This window comes from Phascolarctos cinereus, unplaced genomic scaffold (assembly GCF_003287225.1).
Source record: "Phascolarctos cinereus isolate Bilbo 61053 unplaced genomic scaffold, phaCin_HiC Scaffold_2;HRSCAF=192, whole genome shotgun sequence".
Classification (NCBI taxonomy): domain Eukaryota; kingdom Metazoa; phylum Chordata; class Mammalia; order Diprotodontia; family Phascolarctidae; genus Phascolarctos; species Phascolarctos cinereus.
This window is the reverse complement of record NW_027555625.1, coordinates 40,831,279-40,852,929: the sequence shown is the minus strand read 5'-3', so window position 1 is coordinate 40,852,929 and position 21,651 is coordinate 40,831,279. Positions and strand designations below refer to the sequence as shown.

At 45.9% G+C, this 21,651-nt stretch overlaps 2 protein-coding genes across 4 annotated transcripts in view; both read right to left on the bottom strand.

Annotated features, from left to right (window-relative positions):
- Positions 1–2,692, bottom strand: part of DBNL (drebrin like) — a 28,515-nt gene extending 25,823 nt beyond the window's left edge. Inside the window, exon 1 of one of the 2 annotated variants that reach the window (XM_020963758.1) lies at positions 2,494–2,692. In XM_020963758.1, coding sequence (XP_020819417.1) covers positions 2,494–2,576 — 83 coding nt within the window. In that variant the 5' untranslated portion in view covers positions 2,577–2,692. The remainder of the gene's footprint in view (positions 1–2,493) is intronic. The other variant, XM_078149333.1, reaches the window with a different exon arrangement.
- Positions 2,693–12,293: 9,601 nt separating this feature from the next.
- Positions 12,294–21,651, bottom strand: part of UBE2D4 (ubiquitin conjugating enzyme E2 D4) — a 37,120-nt gene continuing 27,762 nt past the window's right edge. For both annotated transcript variants that reach the window (XM_020963639.2, XM_020963640.2), the window contains 2 exons: positions 20,859–20,952; positions 12,294–17,914 (listed from right to left, as the gene is read on the bottom strand). In XM_020963639.2, the coding sequence (XP_020819298.1) occupies positions 17,869–17,914; positions 20,859–20,952 (140 nt within the window). In that variant the 3' untranslated portion in view covers positions 12,294–17,868. The remainder of the gene's footprint in view (positions 17,915–20,858; positions 20,953–21,651) is intronic.

The window sequence follows — 21,651 nt, the reverse complement described above, 5'->3', positions numbered from 1 at the left end:
GCGCACCTCAGCCCAACAATCTTCATCTCTCAATGGAGGGTGGGACCATCAACTCCAAACCTCCATTTAAGGAGAGAACTCAGTTCAAAATCTCATTTCTCACCGGGATGTACTACTTTGGGACTTCTCTGATCCCCCCTCCCCATCAACCTTCTTCATCTTCCTTTTGTGTTACCTTATCCCATTAGATTGTAAGCTCCTTGAGGGCAGAGACTTCAAAAAAAAAATCCCTATCCCCCAAGTTTAGCACAGTGCCTGGCACATAGTAATGCTTAATAAAAGTTTACTGACCATTGATATATCCAAGATAAACTGAAGCCAGAATCATTGGATGTCAGAACTGGAAGGTCCAATCTCATTTGATAAAGAGGAAACTGAGGGCCTGAGAGACTAAATGACTTAAGATCAGAGAACTAGTGAAGTAGCCGGTGGGATCTGAAACCAGGTCTTCTGACTGATCATATTGGTAAGTCAGTTACCAAGACCCTATTATTACCCCCAACCAAGGCAGTCAACCTTAATATTCTCTGCTGAGTTTATAGCTTCTTACCAACAACAGGAAATACTCAAAACAGGTCAATTGAAATAAACAATCTAGGCAAAAAGGGGAGGGGGCAGAAAGTGGCAAATGACCATATATGACAAATGCAACTGCATCTAAGAAGCTCCCTCTACCTCTTACCAAAATAACAAGTATGACCTAAGCCCAACACAACGTCAGCCTTCAAGTACTAGGTGTGCACTGACTTTTCAGACTTCAAAATCCGACAAGTCACTGTCATGTAAGCAAGTAAGGAAACACTGTCACACTGTAGTTTTGAGGAAATGAAAGAACAGAACTCTCATCCAAGTACGTGGAAACATTTCGCTGATCTGGGTCTAGGATAGGAAAAAACCTATGTTCCTTCTTCTCGGTAAAACTGAGGCCCTGAAAGAGTCGGCCAGCCCCTGCCAGCACCTTCCCAGAAAATACACAACTTGATTTCCTGGTCCAGCACTTCCACACAGAACGCAGTGATTCCTTTCCAGGCACTCCTGACAAGGCATGCATCCTCATCATCCTATTAGAAGAGGCAGAGATGCGATGGCCTTCTTGGTCTAGAGCTCATGGAGGAATCAGGAAGAAAAGCAAAGGTCTGAAATTCAACAGGAAGGTCCCTAGGAAGTGATGAGAGAATGTTGCAGACAGAAAAGGAAGGCAAGAAGAGGAAACTTACAGCTTCCCCCCCCCAAACTCTTTAAGGCTTTTGGCTGGTTCCCAAACACCAAGTACTCAATGTTCTCAAACTGTTTTGCCAGCGACTGCTGGAGCTTGAGATACCTGAGATGAAGGGGAGAGGCCTGCACAGCCCAACCTGCTTTCTTCTAGCTTCAATAAACCTCAGCCCCCTCCCCATGGAGGCAGCAAGAGTGTCAGCAGTACAGGCCAAGGAGAAGGCACCAACACCTAGACTGCTGAGTGAGCTCGATCCTGGCTTCAGGCCTCAATGGGCAACCCCCCACCCCCACACAGGCTCTTAGAGGACGGTGGTGGTCAGGAGGAGGAAGGTAAAGGCGGAAGTGCCTGGTGGCCCAGAAGCGGGAGCTCCCCCACCCCACCCGAGGCCACACCGCTGACACACCCATTGCACCACCAGCACCCGGCAGAGGGAGCATGCGGGTGAGAAACTGCCCGGGCCTGGGGAAGACACTCAGGGACAGCAGCAGTGAACGCCCCTTCTCCTCCCCCTCCCCCCCCCCCCCCCCGGCCCCAGCACCCGGGAACGACGACCCCGCCCCGCCTTCTGCACTCATTCACCAGCTCCCAAACTCCAGCCCCTGGTCCTTCTCTGCCCCTCCTTCCTCCGTGTGCCCACCCTCCAGCCCCTTCCTCTCTCCCCCACCTCCAGACCTTCCTGGGCTTCTGTAACCCCCCACATCACCTCTTCACTCCCAGACCAGTTACACCCCGTCCCCTCCAGCCCCCTCCCCTCCCTCCTCATGCCCTTCCCATTCCTCTCCCTCCCCCACCCCCAGACCCTCCTGGACCTCTGCACCCTACTCACGTCTCCTCTTCGCTCCCAGACCTGCTACACCCCCTCCCTTCCCTCTCCTAGCCTTCATTCGCACCCTTCCCTCCTCTCTTCACGCCCCCCACTCCCTTTCCCCCTGGAGCCCCCCATTCCTCTCCCTCCCCCACTCCCATCCCCTCCTGGGCCTCTGCACCCCCCTCACGTCTCCACTTCGCTCCCGTACCTATTACACCTCCTCCGTTCTAGCCCCCTCTCCTCCCTCCTTCTCATGCCCCCTTATTCCTCTCCCTCCCCAACCCCCAGACCCTCTCAGGCCTCTGCACCATCCCCCCTCCCCTTCCTCCTAAGCTTCATTCGCACCCCCTCCCTCCCTCCTCCTCATGCCCCCTACTCTCCCCTCTGGAGCCCCCCATTCCTTTCCCTTCCCCCCGCTGGAGTCCCCCCGTACCCTCCTTTCCCTCTCATCCTGCCCCTCCCTCACCAGTCCGTGGGTGACTTCTCGGTGACCACTTGCCGGTAGGCCTCCTGCAGCGCCGGCCCATTCCGACTCAGGTTCACGGCCATGTCGCCTCCGCCTCCACGCTTGGCCCCTTCCACACCAACTCTTCCTCGGCTCCGGTATCCCGGCTGCTCGTCGCCGTCGCCGTCGCCGCCGTCGCCGCCGCCACTTCCGGGACGGGCCCCGCCCCCTGGCAGCCGGAAGTTACTGCGGCGACGGCGCGCGGGGAGGTGGGAGGGAGAAGGCAGGGGGCGGGGTCTGGAGAGGGCGCGCATGCTCGGAGAAGTGAGAGGAGGAAGGTGGGGGCGGGGCAGGGGCGGAGTCTGGAAAGGAGGGAGGCGGTGCACGTGCTCCCTAGCCCTCGCGCCCCAAGGGCTCGAGGCGCCCCATGGCCCCCAGGCTCGGGCTGCGTCTCCGCGGCCCCGTTATGTTCCTTCACGTCTGAACCCCGCTGGGATGCGCCCATGCCACGGAGGAGGGCTCAGAGGGCAGAGGGGTTCCACGTATTCGGCCCGGGGTCTGCGGTCAAGTGTCCGCGGCAGGGTTTGGACCCACGTCTCTTCATTCGAGGCTGACCCTCCAAACTCACCAGGACCGGAACAGAACCCAAGCCCACTCCTCCTCCTAGCACCCCCATCCTTCCCGCCATGGAAGGGTGAAGGATGGAGGCTGCCTGCGTAGCCCACTTCAGATTGTAAGCTCAATGTGCCCAAAACAGAGCTCGGTCACTTTCCCCAAATCCTTCCTCTCCCCCCCATAGCCAAGCTGTTGGCCAGGTCTGTCCATTTCACCCCTTCCCCCACTCTGGTCCAGGCCCCCCTCACCTCACAACGGTACTATTGCGATACTACTGCCATAGCTGCTGGGGTGATGGGAGGATGAGGGTCTGCCTCCCCCCAAGTATCTCACTCTGACACATCCTCCACTCAGCCACCAAGGTGATCTTCCTCAAGCACAGATCTCACCCTGTGAAACCTCACCCCCACCCCAATTCAAAAAACTCCAGTGGCTCCCTATTATTTCCAGAATCAAATATAAAACCTTCTATTTGGCTTTTTAAGCCTTTCATAACCTGGCCCCTTCCTACTTCTCCAGTCTTATACTTTACTCCTCTCTTCTTATTCTTGATCCATCTAGATGACATGACAGTCTTTCCATGCTCTTCCTCAAACAAAACACTATCCCCCCCACTCTGAATTTTCACTAGCCTTTTTTTAAGCAATTGGGGTTAAGTGACTTGCCCAGGGTCACATAGCTAGTGTTGGTCTGAGGCCACATTTGAACTCAGTTCCTCCTGACTTCAGGGCTGGTGCTCTATCCACTGGGCCATTTAGCTGCCCTAGCATTTTCACCAGCTGTCTCCCCTACCTGGAATTCTCTTCTTCCTCATTTCCACCTCCTGGCTTCCCTAGTTGCAATTCCCAACTAAAATACCTCCTTTCACAGGAAGCTTTTCCTGATCCCCCTTAAATCTAGTGCCTTCCCTTGGAAATTATCTCCAATTTATCCTACCTATGTCATCTTTGTACATAGTTGTTTGCATATCGTATTCCCCATCGTTCCCTTAGACTGTGAGATCCTTTAGAGTATGGACGTCTTTTTTTTTTTTTTGGTATCCCTAGAACTTAGCACAGTGCCTAGCATAAGTGCTTAATAAATGCTTGTTTAATTGGCTTGACTTGATCTCCACCTAAACTATGGCAATAGCCTTCTGACTGGTTTCCCTACTTTCAGCGTCTCCACTTTCCAACCTGTTCTCCACTAAGCCATATAACTGATATCCCTAAGATACAGTTACAAATCCTCAATGGCTTCCTATTGCCTCTAGGATAAAATGCAAATTCCTCATGGGCCTACAATTTGAAATCCTCTCCCATCTACCTTTCTAGTCCACCCCCTCACGATTTCTTTTCCAGTAAAAATGGCTAATTAGTTGATCCCTATATATGACATTCCATTTTCCAAGTCTGGAATGAACTCCCTCAGAATTTTTGAAGCCCATAAGGTCCTTTGGGACAGAAACTATTGGAGTTTTTGCACAATGAGTGCTTTGCACTCATAACAGGCATTTAATGTTTGTTAAATTGAACAGAATGGAGTGGGGAAACTTGCTCCCTTATGCCAGGGCCCTGCAGGTTGTGTTGATTTCACGTCTAACCTGTATTTCTCCCACGCCACCCTCAGGTTCATCATTAGAAGGCTGGTCACCAGGTGACAAGCTTTTTCCAATGTTTTGGGCCACAGCACCTCATAAAGACATCTGACAATAGGGAGTTGCTTGTCTGACGATCTAGAGAAGACCCCAAGCCAAGGGAAATGAGAGCATTAAGGTACAAATGTGGGGAGTTCTAGAAGGTTCTCTCTGATGTATTAGAAAAGGAAAAGGCTGAACCTGTGTCCTTCCTCCACCCCCAACTTAATCCTGGCACACAGATCTCCTTCCAATTCAGGACAGCTGAAGGACCTGTAAGCTGTACCACATAAACCATCTAACTAGAAGGCAAAGAAGTAGCTGTCAGTCTCCCATCAGTTAAATGCCTTTTACCTATTTGCCTCCTCAGGCCCACTGTAGAGGTTGAGCTGAATGAGACCTTGGAGATATTGTTGATCATGCCCAACTTTTGCCAATGAATGGGGATCATTGGAACTGAATACAGAAAAAATGGAGACAAGATCCATTCTAAGTCAAGCTAGGATAGCTTGGAAGTCTCTACAGTAGAGACCAACTAATTCATCACATTTTCTGAAGATACTTCAGTGAAGCTGTGATCCTCTCATGATTTTAGGCATGTCAGAAATTACAAAGATAATTAGAATCGCCAACTAAACCATTTATACACTGCTTTTAGGGTGTAAAAAACACTGTCCTAATAATCCTGTGAAATAGGCAAGTGTAAGCATTACCAACCCATTTTACAGCTGGGAAAACTGATCACAAAAACCACTGGAACTCAGGTCTCCTGACCCCAAGGCCAATGCTCAACTAAATCATGTTGAAATTAATTTGTTCTACATATCCTTACCACTTTTCTCCAACAAACTGCAATTATTATCTTTATGTTCATTTTACAGAATGCCTAGAACACTAACATATGCCAAAACCTAAATGTCTCCTACCTCACCAGCTAGATTTTGCAAATGTCTTTAAATCACAACACTCACAATAACCACAATGAACTTCTCCCAGGTCTCCTGATTTCTCCCCACTACATTCTCCCTCCATTTTCCTGGTTTCATTTTTTCCTTAGTATCTGACCTTCCTAATACACTTCTGTTCTCTGCTTTTTGTACTTCTTCAGGTGTCCTTCCTTATCCCCACAGCAGTAGTGAATAATTACTCGATTATATGAAGCCAAATCGTTTGTACTTTTCTTATGCTGTCTGCTTATTCAATGTTAAGCATCAGTTTCTCCACTCTAGCTCATCCTTCATAGAGCTGCCAATATCACTTCCTGACGACATCACTCCCTTACTCAAAAATGTTCCATGATTCACTATTGCCTATATGATAAAAATTCAAACTTCTTAGCCTACCACACCACTCGTGCCTACCATATAGCATGCCAGTCCCTTCTATCCTCCATTATCTCTCAAAGTCTGTCCAAGTTCACATTCGTTGTTTCCATGACACTATCTCTCTATCTCATCCTCTGTCATCCCCTTTTCCTTTTGCCTTCAATCTTTCCCAACATAAAGGTCTTTTCCAGTGAGTCCCATCTTCACATTATGTGACTAAAGTATTTAAGCTTCAGTTTCAGTATTTGACCTTCTAGTGTATAGGCTGAATTAATTTCTGTAAGTATTGACTGATTTGATCTTCTTGCTATCCAAGGGACTCTCAAAAGTCTCCTCCAGCCGAGTTAGAAAGCATCACATTCTGTGGTGCTCAGCTTTCCTCCGAGTCCAACTCTCACAGCCATGCATTGCCACTGGAAAAACCATAGCTTTGACTATACAAACCTTTGTTGGAGAAGTGAGGTCTCTGCTTTTTAGTATGCTGTCCAGATTTACCATTGCTTTCCTTTCGAGAAGCAAGCGTCTTTTAATTTCATGGCTTCAGTTGCTGTCTACAGTGATCTTTGAGCCCAAAAATATAAAATCTGACACTGCTTCCATTTCTTCTCTCTGTGTTTGTCAGGAAGTGATGGGACAAGTTGCCAAGATCTTAGTTTTTTGACGTTAAGCTTCGAGCCAGCTTTTACACTCTCCTCTTTCACCCTCATCAAGAGGCTTCTAAATTCCTCTTCACTTTCTGCCATCAGAGTGGTATCATCTGCATCTCTGAGACTGTTGATATTTCTCCTGGCAACTTTAATTCCAGTTTTTGATTCACCCAGCCTGGCATTTCACATGAAGTACTCTGCATCTAAGTTGAATAAATGAGGTGATAATATATAGCCTTGTGGCACCCTTTTCCAATCTTAAACCAATCAGTTGTTCCATGTTTGGTTCTAACTATTGCTTCTTGGCCCGCATGCAAGTTCCTCAGGAGGCAAGTAAGACGATCTGGTGCTCCCATCTCTCTGAGAACTCACCACATCTTGCTGCAATCCACACAGTCCAAGGCTTTAGTGTAGTCAATGAAGCAGAAGCAGATGTTTTTTTCTGGAGCTCCCTTGCTTTCTTAATAATCTAGCAAATGTTGGAGCAAGCAACAGCAGCATAGATTTATTACTGAAACCTGGGTCTCCCCTGATGGCACAGCCTCCCTGGCCTCCCTTTCTAGTACAGGCTGTACCTGCACTGATTCCCCTCAGCTGGTCAAGGCAGGGGAGTTGGAACACTCCTTGCTCCCCACTTCACTTCCAGGTTCTCCCCCTTCCTCCATCACCCAATAACCTTTCCTACTTTGAGGTTTATGCTATTCATATCCACCACCCAAACAAAATTATGTTGTCTGCTAGACACCTCACCCCCCTGTTTACTCCAAAATCTTCCTCAATTAGTTAAGTACATGGCTCACAATTTTTCCCTCCTCTCCAACTTCTGCTCTCATACTTAGGAACTTCAATATACATAATGCTTCTCCCTCAAACACTAACCACTTAGATGCATGACCTACCCTTGTCCCATGAGCTAAGTCCTCTACCCCTTCCTTAGCCATACACAAAGATCTTGCCATCCATCACCCACAAATGTACTATTTCCATGTATAAAAATTCCGAAATCTCCTTATCTGAACATAATCTATTGGCTTTTAATGTCTCCCTCTGTCTTCCCTTACAAAACCCTACTCTATCCAAACCATGCTCTCCAGTACCTTAACCCCTCAGTTCTCTCCCAAGCCACTTCCCCTACACTAGCCACTCCCTCTGCTTCCATCTTAACTCTTGATAAACCAGTTCAACCCTATACAGTCTTCTCTTGAATCCCTAGCTCCCTTAATTTGTAATGGGTATTCACCCATTTCACCCAGCTATGCCTCAGCCTTGGATCATTCCCATCATCCATTGACTTTACTCCTACACATGTGCTGCTGAATAAAAGTGGAGGAAATCACATACCTTTTCTGACTGGGTCCACTACAAGTTTGTTACACAACTTTGACTAAGCCCTCACTGCCACTAGGCAATCCTACTATACCTCCCTTATCAATTCACTCTCCCACTCTCCACAGAGGCTCTTCCAAACTTTTGCATCCCTCCTCAAGCCTCTCATGACTCCCCTTCCCCAACCCACCCTGTTGAGCACCTTGTCTCATATTTTACAAAAAAATTTAGGTCATTCTCTGTGAACTTCTCCCACATTCCTCATCTCCTATCACTCAGATGCCTTCTTCCACTATATCCTCCACCCCTGTCTTGTATGAAGAGGTGGCCTTACTCCTAACTCTTCTACCTGCATAAATCCATCTCCTCCAACAAATTATCCCCTTTGTCATCCTCAACCTCTCACATATCTTCAATCTTTCCCTATCCACTAGCTCCGTCCTGTTGTGATGGAAGAAACTGAGTACTTACATCCAAATTATTTATTTAGCAATGCATTCAGCTGCAGAAACAAACCAGGTCCAAGGTTATTGGTGGCCAAGGACCCAGAACCTTGGTTTCTATACAGTTAATATAGAATTTGGATGGAGTTAAAAAAAAAAACAGGATTATAGGAATTGAAACACCTGGTTTCTGAGTGGTGCAGGGGATTGGGAGACACCGAGACAAGAGGGAAAGAGATAGTTTTGACACTCCCTAAGTCAGGTGACCTTTGGGAGGGGGAGTCACCTTGTGACTTCTCCAAAATCTGATGCCTAACAAGTGCTGACACCTACCTTCACAAAATGGTGGATAAAGGCAAAATGTAGTTACTAATGTTATTTTTTTGATATTCTCTAATGCCTATAAATATGCCCATGTATTTCCCATCCTTGAAAAACCACCACTTAATCCTTCCATCCTGGATAGCGATCATCCTATTTTTCTTTTGTGCTTTGAGGCTAAACTCCTTGAAAAGGCTTCTACAGTAGTCATCTTTATTTCATCTCACTTTTTTCTTAGCCCTTTACAATCTGGCTTCTGACCTCATCATTCCACTGAAACTGATCTTTCCAAGGTCACCAGTGACTTCTTAATTGCCAAATCCAATAGCTTTTTCTCAAATCTCATTCTCCTTGGCCTCTCTGCAGCAGCCTTTGACACTGTCAATCATTCTCCTTAATATTCTCTTCTCGGGCTAGGTGGTGCAGTGGATAGAGCACTGGCCCTGGAGTCAGGAGGACCCGAGTTCAAATCCAGCCTTAGACCCAACACTTGACACTTACTAGCTGTGTGACCCTGGGCAAGTCACTTAACCCCAAATGCCTAAAACAAAAAAAATTCTCTTTTCTCTAGGTTTTCAGGTCACCACTCTCTACCTGCTATTTGACTTCTTCTCTTTTGCAGCATACTTATCCAGATATCTCATCTACCTCTTACTGTAGGTATCCCACAGGGTTTTGTCCTGAGCCCTCTTCTCTTTGGGGCAACTAGGTGGCACAGTGGATAAAGTACCAGACCTGGAGTCAAGAAGAGGCATTTTCCTGAGTTCAAATCTGGTCTCAGACACTTCCTAGCTGTGTGACCCTGGGCAAATCACTTAACCCTGCTTGCCTCAGTTTCCTCATCTGTAAAATGCACTGAAGAAGGAAAGGGCAAACCAGTCCAGTATCTTTGGACCCCCCCAAAAAAAAAAGAAGAGAAGGGGGTCATGAAGAGTCAGACACAACTGAACAGGAAGGCTACAACTACAGCATTTTTGTGTCCTCACAAACACACACAGTAGGTACTTAAATTTTATTACCAGTAGTATTACTTGTTGAATACCATGTCAGAAAGTGCTGTGCTAGGCCTGGGAGAGATACAAAGTTTAGGTAAGGCATTGTCCCTTACTAGCAGAGTTTACAGCACAGTACACTCTAGTCTATATTGTAATTTTTTTGTACATGCTTTGTTCACCTCATTAGAGTATAAACTACTTGAGGGCAGACAGCAGTGTTTTATTCATCACTTCCCTAAGTATTATATATAGAAGATGCTTAAAAATCTTGGTTAAATAAATGAAACTTAATTGTTCTTCCTGTCTCTTTTCCCCTTCATGCCTGCACATCTCGATATCATTTTAATCTTAGCAACCCATCTAAGCTATTTGAGAGTGAATTGTACTTTGCTGTTACCACAGAAAGGGCCCTGGCTCTGGGGCTGGAGAACCCTGGCTCAAATCCCACCTCTGAAGTTTACTAGCTGTGACCTTAGGCAAGTCACTTAATGTTCCCAAATTTGATTCTTCCTCTGTGAAACTAAAGAGATTCCCTGTAGCACTAGAGCTATGACTCTTTGGGCATCTTTAGAAGCAATCTGCAAATCCAGTTTCCTTTCCTTGGGAAATTTTACATTTAAAATCTTTTTCCCAATGGCCATCTTCTATTCCATGATAATAATTCCCCTTAACATTCCTATAGAAGACTTACAAAAATGCTCTCCCAATAACAACCCTATCAGGTAGGTAGCACGAATTATATTATTCCCCTGTCCCTGCCCTTTTTTTTTTTTAAAACAAATGAAAAGACAATCTCATAGAAATTATAAGCAATCTTTATGTGTTTAATTCCATCCCTTTCTTTGATCCTCTTCAATTCTACTTATTATGTCTTCATGGAGACCACCTGTGGTGGGCAGGCCAAGATAAAGCGATTCTTGTAGGCCACCCACCAATTAACAAAATGTTTAGTTACCTGTAGCAGGGTAAAGTTCAGCACTGGTTTCACCTGGGTGGGGCTTCCCTGCCTCTCCGTTGAGCACGATGGTCTGCTAATCAGAAGCCTGCGCTAAGAGAAGTGTCCTGACTCCTCCCGCACCAGCTTTTTATGTGTAAGCCATCAGCAAGTTATGTCAATAGCCCTGAAGTCCCTTGAGGCAATTAAGTCTCAATCTTCATTACTTCTCAAGGAAAAAACTAATAGCAAATATTAAATTTAAAAATAGCAGCAAAATTATACAAATTAAGAAAATTTAAAAATAGTAAACATTAAGCAAAACCAGCAAATATCGCCTCACCATACCACTCATGCCCACCATAAGCAATAAGGAACAATGCCGGCATAAATTTATTGAGTGCTTATGGGCTAGGGTATTTTATTAGAATTTACACATCTCTACTCACGGATCCATTTTTCACCACCATTTCGAATAAAAAATATCAACCGTCTTTCAATTGTTTCTATTCACTAGAGAACTGGAATTAGAAGGGACTTCATTAGTCCACACCACACCTGAACAAGAACTGCTTCTCGTTCATCCCCAAGTAGTCACTATTCTTTTGCTTGCAGATCTCCACTGGAGGGCCACTTGCTACCTCCTGAGACAGCCCACTCTACTTCTTTTTATTTTTATTTTTTTGAGGCAATTGGTGTTAAGTAACTTGACCAGGGTCACACAGCTACTAAGTGTCTGAGGCTGGACTTGAACTCAGGTCCTTCTGACTCCAGGGCTGCACCACCATGCTGCCCCAAGAGACCGTCCTACTTCTTGGTGGTTCTAATTGTTAGAAGTTTTTCCTGGCATCAAACCTACATTTTCCTCATTCCCGCTTCTACCCTTGCTTGCTCCTCTTTCTGACATGCGGGGCCAAGCAGAACAAATACGTCTCCTATTCCATTTAAGAGCCCCTGAAATGCTGGAGGACAGTTACAATGTCCCCTCTATTGTTTCTTCTCAAGTCATTTAATGGCTCCTCAGAAGGTGCAGATTTAAGGCCCTTCAGCATTTTGGTGCCCCTCCTCTGGTCGCCATCCAACAGATCAACGTCCTTCCTGAATGTGGCACCAGGAACCAAACTTAATATCATCTTTTCTCGCCTTCACAAGAAGTCTTTTCTTCCATATGTCTTTTGCTGGCTCATTCCCATGTCAAGGATGTTAAATCCAATGAGCTTTTTAGGATTTCATTCTCTCGGCCTGAATTCTCATTTGATTTCATGATGTTATTGTTTTGTTGTGGGTATTATTCGGGTTTCTTTCTCTCCCCTCTCCTCCTAGGTCTAAACCTACATTGCACATTTAATTCACATTCTACTTTTCCCCAGAGGCTTTACCACTGCCTTATATCAAACCTGGCAGGACCTGACCCTACTAGACCAGCTTCATTTTCTAAATTCTAACTACTTGGCTCATATTCTAAACATCTTCAAGGGTTCTGATGGGGCAATAAAGGGGGATTCTTGAAGCTGTTTTTCTCTGCAATTCATGAGAGTCAAAGAACACACACAGACAACATCAGAAAACAGGCTGTTCTTAAAAGGCACGGCGAGACCAGTAAGAAAGGACCACTGTTTATTTAACTTATGCATCAACAGAAGATTCACAGTTACCAACAAAATCATATTTCAGCAGAATTCCAGGATGACGTTTCCCTGCTCAAACCAACATGTGGCCACAGTATTGCAGAGGTTGGAGAGGTTTCAGTCTCTGCTTTTTTCCTAGCTTAAAAAGGAATTGTGTCCACTCTACATGTCGTGAGGCAAATGGCAAATATGGTTCAACAAATGGAGACTTCACAATCTTGGGGAGAAAAAAAAATAGACACAAACCCTTCACAGTAATCGGCTGTTGCGGTTTGAGCAATAATAAGCATTGGAGGGGGGAGATGGGAAGGAGGGAGGGTAGAGAATAATGAGTGTGCTAGGCATCTGGAGGAGTGTGGAAAGGCCCAAAGGAGACCAGGGCTTCTCAGGTTTGATCACGGTTCCATGTGACCACACATCACGGCTTGCTTTCTTCTGGGTAGCAGCGGCAGGTAGACCAAAGACAGCTTCAAGAGACTGCGGGCTGAGGTTCTGTTAGTAGAGTCCATCTGGGCTCCCAGGAAGGGGCAGAGCCCTCCAAAGAAGAGAAGAGCAAATGTGGCGTTCTTGGGGCCCAGCCCTTTCTGCAGCCCGAAGGAAGGATGACCATCATTCCTACCACATAAGCCTTTCCAGTTTCTTGGGATTCTCACAGACATCCAAAGCCCAGGTAACGTGCACACGTCTGCCCCAATTCCCTGGGGTACACTCTTCAGACAGGAAGAGATCTAAAGAAAATGTAGGGTGGGCTGGCCATATGAAAGTGAAATCACAAGGAGGACGGTGATTTCAGCAAATTGAGAAGTTCAGTGGGAAGCCTGTTTTATAGTCTGACATTCTACATTCTAACACACAAAGTAAACAACCTGACACCAGTATGTTCTTTAACATGATCAATGTACTTTGAACTTCTGAGACATTTGAGAACTACCTCTTAGCATTTCATAGGCTGAAAAACATGCAAACTAAATAAGTAGCTCTCCACAATCTGTACTGGCTAGCTTTGAGCTTGCATACTGTGGCCAGGTCTGAAATAGCACCAAGGTTCCCACAGCTAAGTAATCTGCCCCATCTACTTCCATGGCTAGAAAGTGCAGTTTGCAACGCCTTGAAAAGGACTGTTATTGCTCCTTGATACACGGTCCAGAGACAGACACACACATCTGAAACAGGCAGCCAGATTCTGATGGGTTTTCCCCTTTACTTCCCACATAAACACAGCAGAGCTTTACTCCTTAGCTATGCCAAGGGAAGACAAGGGAATGATAGTTAGAACCCTGAAGCCTCCTCCATCATGCCCTTCTCCACTGAACCCACAGACCTCTACATCCCTCTACTCCCCAAAATGAATCATCCATTCCAACGAGGACAGCTCCTTGATGGCCCCCAAACAGATCTTGCTCATTTCTCACTTTAAGCTTTGGCTTGGGCCATGCCTCCAGCCCTTCACCTGTACAAATCCCCTCCACTGAGTTTTAACTCAAGTCTCCACAAGCTTTTCCTCACATGAACTCCAAGTGACCCTTCTGGTCTTTAACACTCATCCTGGACTTAATCTACCTACTGCTTTATGTGCATACCCTGAATTTCCAACTGACTAGAATGTAAACTCCTAGAGGGCTGGACTCTCTCTGGTGGCCAGCTCCTTCCCTGGAATACCAATCAGTGCTATGCAAGCATTGGGGTGCTCCAAAAAGGCCTGAACAAATCAACATAGTTTCTAAACGTGGATGACTCAATAAATGGGCTCCTGGCCATCTCATTCATGGCAGTTCAAGGCTAATTCTGCCCTCTTTTACAGGTACTTTGTTCATTTTTCCTGGGGGTTAGGAGGTGTTTAACCTGTGAATCTTAGCCGACCTAAGTTTCTCACCTTTAGAAGCTGTGGCCTAACTTCTCAGAGGGCAGCTGAATACCCTTGGAGCAGCAAGGTTCAATCAAGGAAGCCGTATGAAATGCGTTCATTTCTCTGATATAAACATTTCACGGGCCCTTGGCCAGGGCCTTTCCTGGATGGAAGTCAAGAAAACTTTGGGACTGAAGCCAACAAACTGCCACGGAGACTAGCTGGTTCTTTACTGTTTGTCCTATTTCTTGAGGCTGACATAGAGGTGGGAGATACAAGCACATTCTAAGACAGAAAACCTGGCACGGGTCTGAGCTTAGGCCACGGGAAGCTTCAACCAACCTGGCCCTTGAGTCTCAGTGCTACTTGGCGACCGATGCCCAGGGCTGACTCTCTCGCAATTTCCAGTTTCTTCAGAAGGCACGGCTAGTACTCCCTGACAAGTCAGCTATAGCTCCACCCCTTCCCTCCAGCGCTACTCAGGAAGAAAACCGAAACAACCAGAATGAGTCATAAACAAGTAAATTTATAAAGAGGACAGGAGAATTGAGGAGATCTGTGTCATCTTGAGCCCCTCTCCTAAATTCCCATTGGCAACAGGATGACCTCAGAGCCAGTGAGCGCAGGAAGCTGCCAACGTGCCACTCCAAGAAGGCTGGCACTGACTTTTCGAAGAAATCCCAAAGAAAGTGTGATGAGGTAGCTTAGAACCAAGCTGTGCTTCTGCTTGCTCAGAAAGCGACCTTGGGGGCAGCGCAGCCTGGTGAAATGCCTCTCTGGTCAGACTGATCTGAAATGCCACCTCCTTCTTCTCCGTCCTCTAATAGGATCATGTTTGTAATTTTCAAATTTCACCTTCTGTAAAATCCAAGGATGCCAATCCTATTCCCACATAGCAACCAGAATTCCAAATGGCAAGGTCCTCTAGGAACATAACAAGTCTGTCTAAATGGATTATGGACCTCAGTCATGCCTTTAGGAAAAGGAGGAAAAAAGCTGCATAGCTAGCTGACCCATTGCAAACTTGGGTCTCTTCCCCTGGATAGGAGGTCCTAAGTGCAGGGAGCTGGTGATTACCCAGGAATTTTTAGAGAGCAGCAATCTGTTTGGAAATAAGACCTCTTTACCCAGTGGAACAGGGCCTGACCTCATGGGTTTTTTTCACATTGATTTCCTTGTCTGTCAAAGAAGTGGGTTAGACCCCACAATTTCCAAGGTCTTATCTAGCTCTATATCCGATGGCTTTTGCCCTTGAAAGAAGACAGGTCTGGTGACTTTACTAGAGAAAGAGAACCCGCTGGACTGGCTGGGGTAAAGATGACATGTACTCTGTGGCTCCAGCTCAGGAGTGTCTGAATCTCCAGTGTCTAGTATAGGCTTGCCAATAGCTCCCAGCAAAGACTGAGTAAAGACAGATGTTGGAGGAGGAAACAAAGACCTGATTTCACTTGTTTTACTACCAATGGAATCTCTTAGGTAGAAAGACTTAATTTTTAAAATTTGATTAAACTGGTTAAAAAAAAGTTGTGGTTTTTTTTAGAAGGCATTTTTCAGCAGTCACTAGGTTGCTAAGTCCACACTATGTAACTTCAAGCAGGCTTTCTTCATTTGTAAAACTGGGACACTGGATCTCTTAAGACTTCTCCTAGCTCTAACATTCTGTGGTTCATTTGGGCTTCCAGTATGTGGGGCAGCCCCTCTCTGGGCCTCCATATCTCCAACAGCAAAATGTGAGCCAGTCTCTTCTTCTCCCTCTCACAACGTGCTACACAAGTCACAGCTGTAAGTGCTTTGTGATCCTTAGATACAAGATGCAGCGTCACCAAACAGTGAGCGCACACACACTCTAAGCCCCATGTCATTACTGCCATTTTGCTCTTCAGAGTGACTCTTTCCATACTAACACCATAATGATGGCCTGTTGCACACTCTTAATACCTGATATGTTTAAATTTTAAATTTATTGGTTAGTTTAAAAATGACTGGAAAGGAGTGATGACACAAGAGAAGGGATCCGGGGCACCGGAAATCCCAAGACAAGGAAACACTGTCTTATGGCAATAGAGGAGCAGCTGGACAGGGGCCTGTCTAAACAAGGCAGAGCAGCAGGCAAGGCCCATCCTAGCTGCTCTGCCTTCCACGAGGAGCTGACCTTAGCCAGCTTCCTCTGAGAAATCTTTTGGCAATAATGTAACGATCACTTCCGAGTCTCTGCACTCAGCCAATTTTTTAGAAAAGTAAATCAGCTGCCCTTCAAGTTCAAGGTTTAACAAATCCATTTATCGTTTCTTTAAACCTGCAATTGCTTGACTGGGTCATTTGCTATTTGCATAGTTTACAGTCACTCGGCTCCCATGGACTTCCCCAAACATTATTGTTCTATCGTGGAGTAACCCAAGGAGTGCAAAGCAACTCTGAGAACCAGGAGAGAACAGAGACAAGTAAATCATTATCTTGGGTTTTAAAATAATGCATTTTGCTTCTCTTTGAGAAGGTTTAGCTAAGGTTAAAAAAAAACAATCTGCTCATTTTCTTGCTAGAATACTCACAAAACTATAAAGGCAACCAATACCTAACTTCTTCATTTATTCCAACTCTAACAGAAATGTTTAAACCTGAAAGCTAATTGAGCCGAAAGGCCCAAGGAACCACTCCTGCTAAGGTTTCTGGAGGACCTGGACAGAGCTTCCACACCTTGTCTTCTGAATGAAAACAAACATGAGGATAAAAGTGGAGCTGTCCCTTTGAATAATTCAAGGATCATGTCAAAGGGAAATGACAGATTTATTTACAAAAGAAGTCTCTCTGCCAGAGCGCCATCCCTTTTTGACTTTTTTTTCCTAACAAATGAAACACTCTCCACTTTCTGACCTCTCCTTTCGTCTGCAGGGCCTCAGCATCTTCCATAATCTTCAGACAACACAATCCGACATCTTTCCAAATCTCGTGATTTTTTTTCCTGGTAATTCTGTGAGCAAGAGTGGAAATGAGCACTTAGCTATTATTGACAGGTGCTTCGGATCTCCTGCTTCTCAGGCTAAAAAAGTGAGACTGCAATTCCTACTGCATACGAAGACCGGCCAATCGCACTGTCCTCTTTTACTTGGAGACAGTGGAGAAAATCCAGCCACTCATTCATTTCACTGCCAAACCATTTCCAATCCCATGCAATGTCCCTGAGGGTTGGGATTCCTCTTTGGATAGAGTTCTTCAGTAAACTGAAAACTAGGGAAAATCTCATCCGGCTCTCTTGGGCACACCAGGCGAGTACTTGGTTCTATTAGGACACTTATCAGGAAGCTGCACAGCTCCTGTTGTGCAGTGTGAAGGGCACAGCACATGCCACCCTGAGGAAAGACTAAAGGAAGGAATGCGTGCATTTCTGCCATTCCAAGAGAAGGTCAAGGGAGTGGGGGTGGAAAGTGGATTCCAGTTTGAACCAGGCTAAAAATCAGTAAATGAAAGTGGCTACTGATTTTGACATCAAAGGCAGGAAGTTGTCAGAATCCAAACGGCTGCAGGTGGTAACTCCAAGTTGAGACAAAAGCAAAAGGGAAACCAGGGTCTGTTCACAGAGTAGGAGACCCCTTGCAAATGGCTCATGGCATCAAGTACACACTGGACAACCCAGAGTTTCCACTAAGAGATTGCTCTGAAAGGTTAAAATTCTCAGCTTGTAAAGAGTCAAATCTTCATGGCATTTACATGGCGTATTTCTGGGTCCATTCTCTGGCTAATCTGTTGTACCTGGAAGAAAAAGAGCAGAGGTTCTCAATGCTACAGGAGAGGCAAAAAGGCTCCTTTCTGCCAATTCTCTTGAAAACCCGAGGAGTCTAGGTCACGGAAGCCACAACGACAACTGAAGTCTGATTTTCCTGCCTGTTGGCTGGGAGGTCCAGCCCAGGAGGCCATCTGTCACTTCCTCAAGGGCCACCCAGTCTATCTCCTGATTCTCTTCCCCTGTTCTAGTGTGATGATGTCATACATGCAGTAGGAAAAACCCAAGCTGGTGTTATCTGAGAAGAATGAAAACTAGGCAAGGCAAAACCAGCGGCTCGATCAAGCCTCGGAAAGTGATGTGAAGTGCTAAATTAGAGCCTATTGTGAAAACGATAGTAAAAAAGCTAGTTTTAATCAGGGAATCCCAGTTTGAGCAGCAGAACGTTCTGTGGCTTTTCCCATGGGACTCTGGAGAAATCTCCCTTGGTAAACCATACTCTCTTTTCAAAGGGAGACTGACACTGATCAGCACTGAACTTAAAGTACAGCTGGGGGTGTTTCTGTAATTCTTGCTATTGAAAGGATGGACTGAGTGTTAAAAAAAAAAACAACAGTGAAATTTCACACATTTTTGCACTGACTCAGAAAACAAAGATAAAACACTGAGAAACCAGGCCAGTTAAAGAAAAATAAACCTAAACATGAAGTGAGCCAGAAAAATATGTCAAAAGGGAAAAAATAAAAGGCTGTCCTCCAGAATTCAATAAGCATGTGGCTGCAAAGAGCCCTCCATCTACCTGCCTTTTTTCAGGTTCTCAAAGGAGATGTCAAACTGATGTCCAACAGTCAACACGCTCAAGTCGCTAACAAACAGCTTGGGCTCAGTGGTGAGAGCCAGCTGGGAAAGTGACAGTCCAGCCTCAAGGACTCAGCCTAAGGCAGAGGCCCAGGAACAGAGGCTCAGGGTCTCACCTCCTGAGAGGCAGTGGATGGACTCCAGGTGCACAAGACTCCAGAGATCTGTATTGCTTGACTATGCACATTTGTTACGAGGTAGTGGGGATGGGTGGGAGGGAGAGAAAATAAATACTTGTTAATTTTTTTTTAAGTGATCTCTTCTCCAATGTTTCAGCAGTTATCAATGTCCAACCGTCCAACTGTTTTTAAGCTTTTTTTCCCCACATTTGATTTATCTTTGAACAGTTATAATTAATATTGAATGTCAATTTAACTAATTAAATCTGCTTTGCAACCACCTGCAGTTAATTAATCCCAACATATAAGACTCTCCTGACTTTGCACCCCTCTCTGAGGGTCTCCATCAGGACTCTGTCCATTCATTCTCGGCATTTCACCTCAAGCAGCTGCCATCAGTCTTTGGCTTCCACTTTTTATGCTTTAATTAAATTCACAAGGGTCTTTCCAGATTTCTTTATATTTCTTTGTATTATATTATATATCTGCTCATCTACAGTATAATTCCATTAAATCAACGTACCACAATGAAGTTAACCATTCCACTGCTATATAACATTTGGGTTACCTCCAGTTTTTTTTTTCCAATTACAAATAATCCTGCTATGAAAATAGCTTTTTTTAAAAAAGTTGTTTTGATAACACTTTCAGGGTGTATTGCAAACAATGGAATTACTGAGTCAGAGTGTGATAATTTTTTGTAATTTTAACTACCAGATTGTTATCCAAAAATATCGCATAAGTTTGTGATTCTATCAGCAATCAATGAATGTGTGTGCACCCGTCTTCTCTGAGGCCAGTTTGCCAACTTTTTAAATTCATGCCACTGTTTCCGTGCTGGTCTGGTGTGGATTCTGCCAGGCTAGGTGCTCGAAGTGATGGTGGCACTTGCCTTTTGAATGTAGCCACCAAAAGAGAAGTCAGAGTCGATCAGGAACAGTGAGCTCGATGCTTCTAAAACCTAGTGCTAGCTAACAAATGTGTCTGTTAGGCATTCCCCCACCTCTGATCACATCTCGCCAGGACTCCTCTATTTAGCTATAAAGTCCTGTCTTCTCTCTGCCCTTCTGGCCTCACTGGATGTTACATCCCCTCCCACACTCTGTGATTCACCCAAACTTGTCTTCGCACTGTGTCACTTTACCACACCACATCATCTCCCATCTCCAGACCGCTGCAGGAGCCAAGTCCCTCACCAAGAATGCTCCCCTTCCTCACCTCTTTCTCACAGGCCCTCTCTTCCTTGAAGACACAGCTTAGGTACCACCTTCTACATGAAGCCCATCCTGATTCCCCTGGCTCCTCCCCAGTGCTCTTCCTCCCAAACTATTGTGTGTTTAACTACTCTGGAGTTACATTTATTTATTCATTTTATGTTTATCCTGAATATATTTTTAAATGTACTTGTCTCCTCCACTAAAAATGTCAGCCCTTTGCAAGTACAGGACACTTCATTCTTTGTACTTGTACCCCAGTGCCTAGAACAGAGCCTAGCACGTGGCAGGCTTGTGGACTGACTGAGATGCCCATAATGCTCTCTGCCACAGGTGCCCTGAAAAGCCCTGGTTCTTGGCCCTCCATCTGCCACCAGCCAAGCGTGGCCGGACCACTTGGGGGAAACATTTTTTCAAACCGTGGCAGCTGATAAATTACAGAAAAGGTGAATTGCTCCTGAAGCAGCTGACCATCCTCTTCTTCTTCCTTAAAGCCATCAGACAAACTAGTTGGAGGACCCAAACAGACCTCCTGTTTATAATTCAGGACTCCTTCCACTAGCCTACACTGTCTTCTTGTCAACTGACTGTAATAGTTGGTGGGTTTCTTGCAAAACAGAGCTGCCATCGGTGACCTGTGGCTCAGTCGAAATCCCCAATTATAAAGCAGTGGTGAGGAGTACCCTTCCGCAGGTATACCTGAGGACAAAACGGGCCCGCCCAAGGACTGCCACTTGTTTAGTCAGTCATAGGAAAAATGAGAAACTCCAAGCGAGGCTTACTTCTCTCGGTCTGCTTTGTAGGTGTGGGCTATCTCAGGAACCAAAGGGTCATCAGGGTTGGGGTCACAGAGCAGGGAACAGATAGACAACAGAACTAAGGGAAAAAGAAGAGTTGAATGAGCGACCCTTCTGTGCCCTGGTGAGCCCCTCCCCTCGCCCTGTCATTGGCACTCCAGGGATTTCAGGGTCTGCTGGAGTAACTGTCCTTCTATCCTCCATGATTAGCCCGACTGACAGGTCACTCGCCGGCCACTGATGTGCCCTTCTGCCTCACCGCGAGTCTGACTCCACTTCTCTCCTGGAGCCTCCATTCCCCACAATGAGCGCCCTTCATTATCCTGAAGCAGACCCAGCTGGCTCTGTCCTCTAACACACTTTCTCCCCCTCCCTCCTCCTCCTCCCAACTTCTTAACTTAAGCTCTGAGAACAACAGCCAAAGCACTATCTCCAATCCTGGAGGATGTGTTGACCAACCACCCTGGGGGTCCACCCCAAGCCCCCTCCCTGGCAGCCACCCCTTCCCCCACTGGGACCAAAGGGCAGAGGCTTTCCTTCTGTTTGCATTAACAGCCCCAGTCCTTGGCATGGTGCCTGGCACATCACAATGCTTTCAGAAATGCTTATTTACTCTTTAAAACACAACACCATCGTGAGAAGTCAGTGCCCAAGCAGAGTCTGCGTGGTGAAGCCACGTTTGCTGCTAACTCACTAAGGGACCCTGGGAGCATCATGGAAGTTCTCTGGACCTGTTTCTTCTGCTGTCACCTCCCACCTTAGCTCAACACTTGGCAGA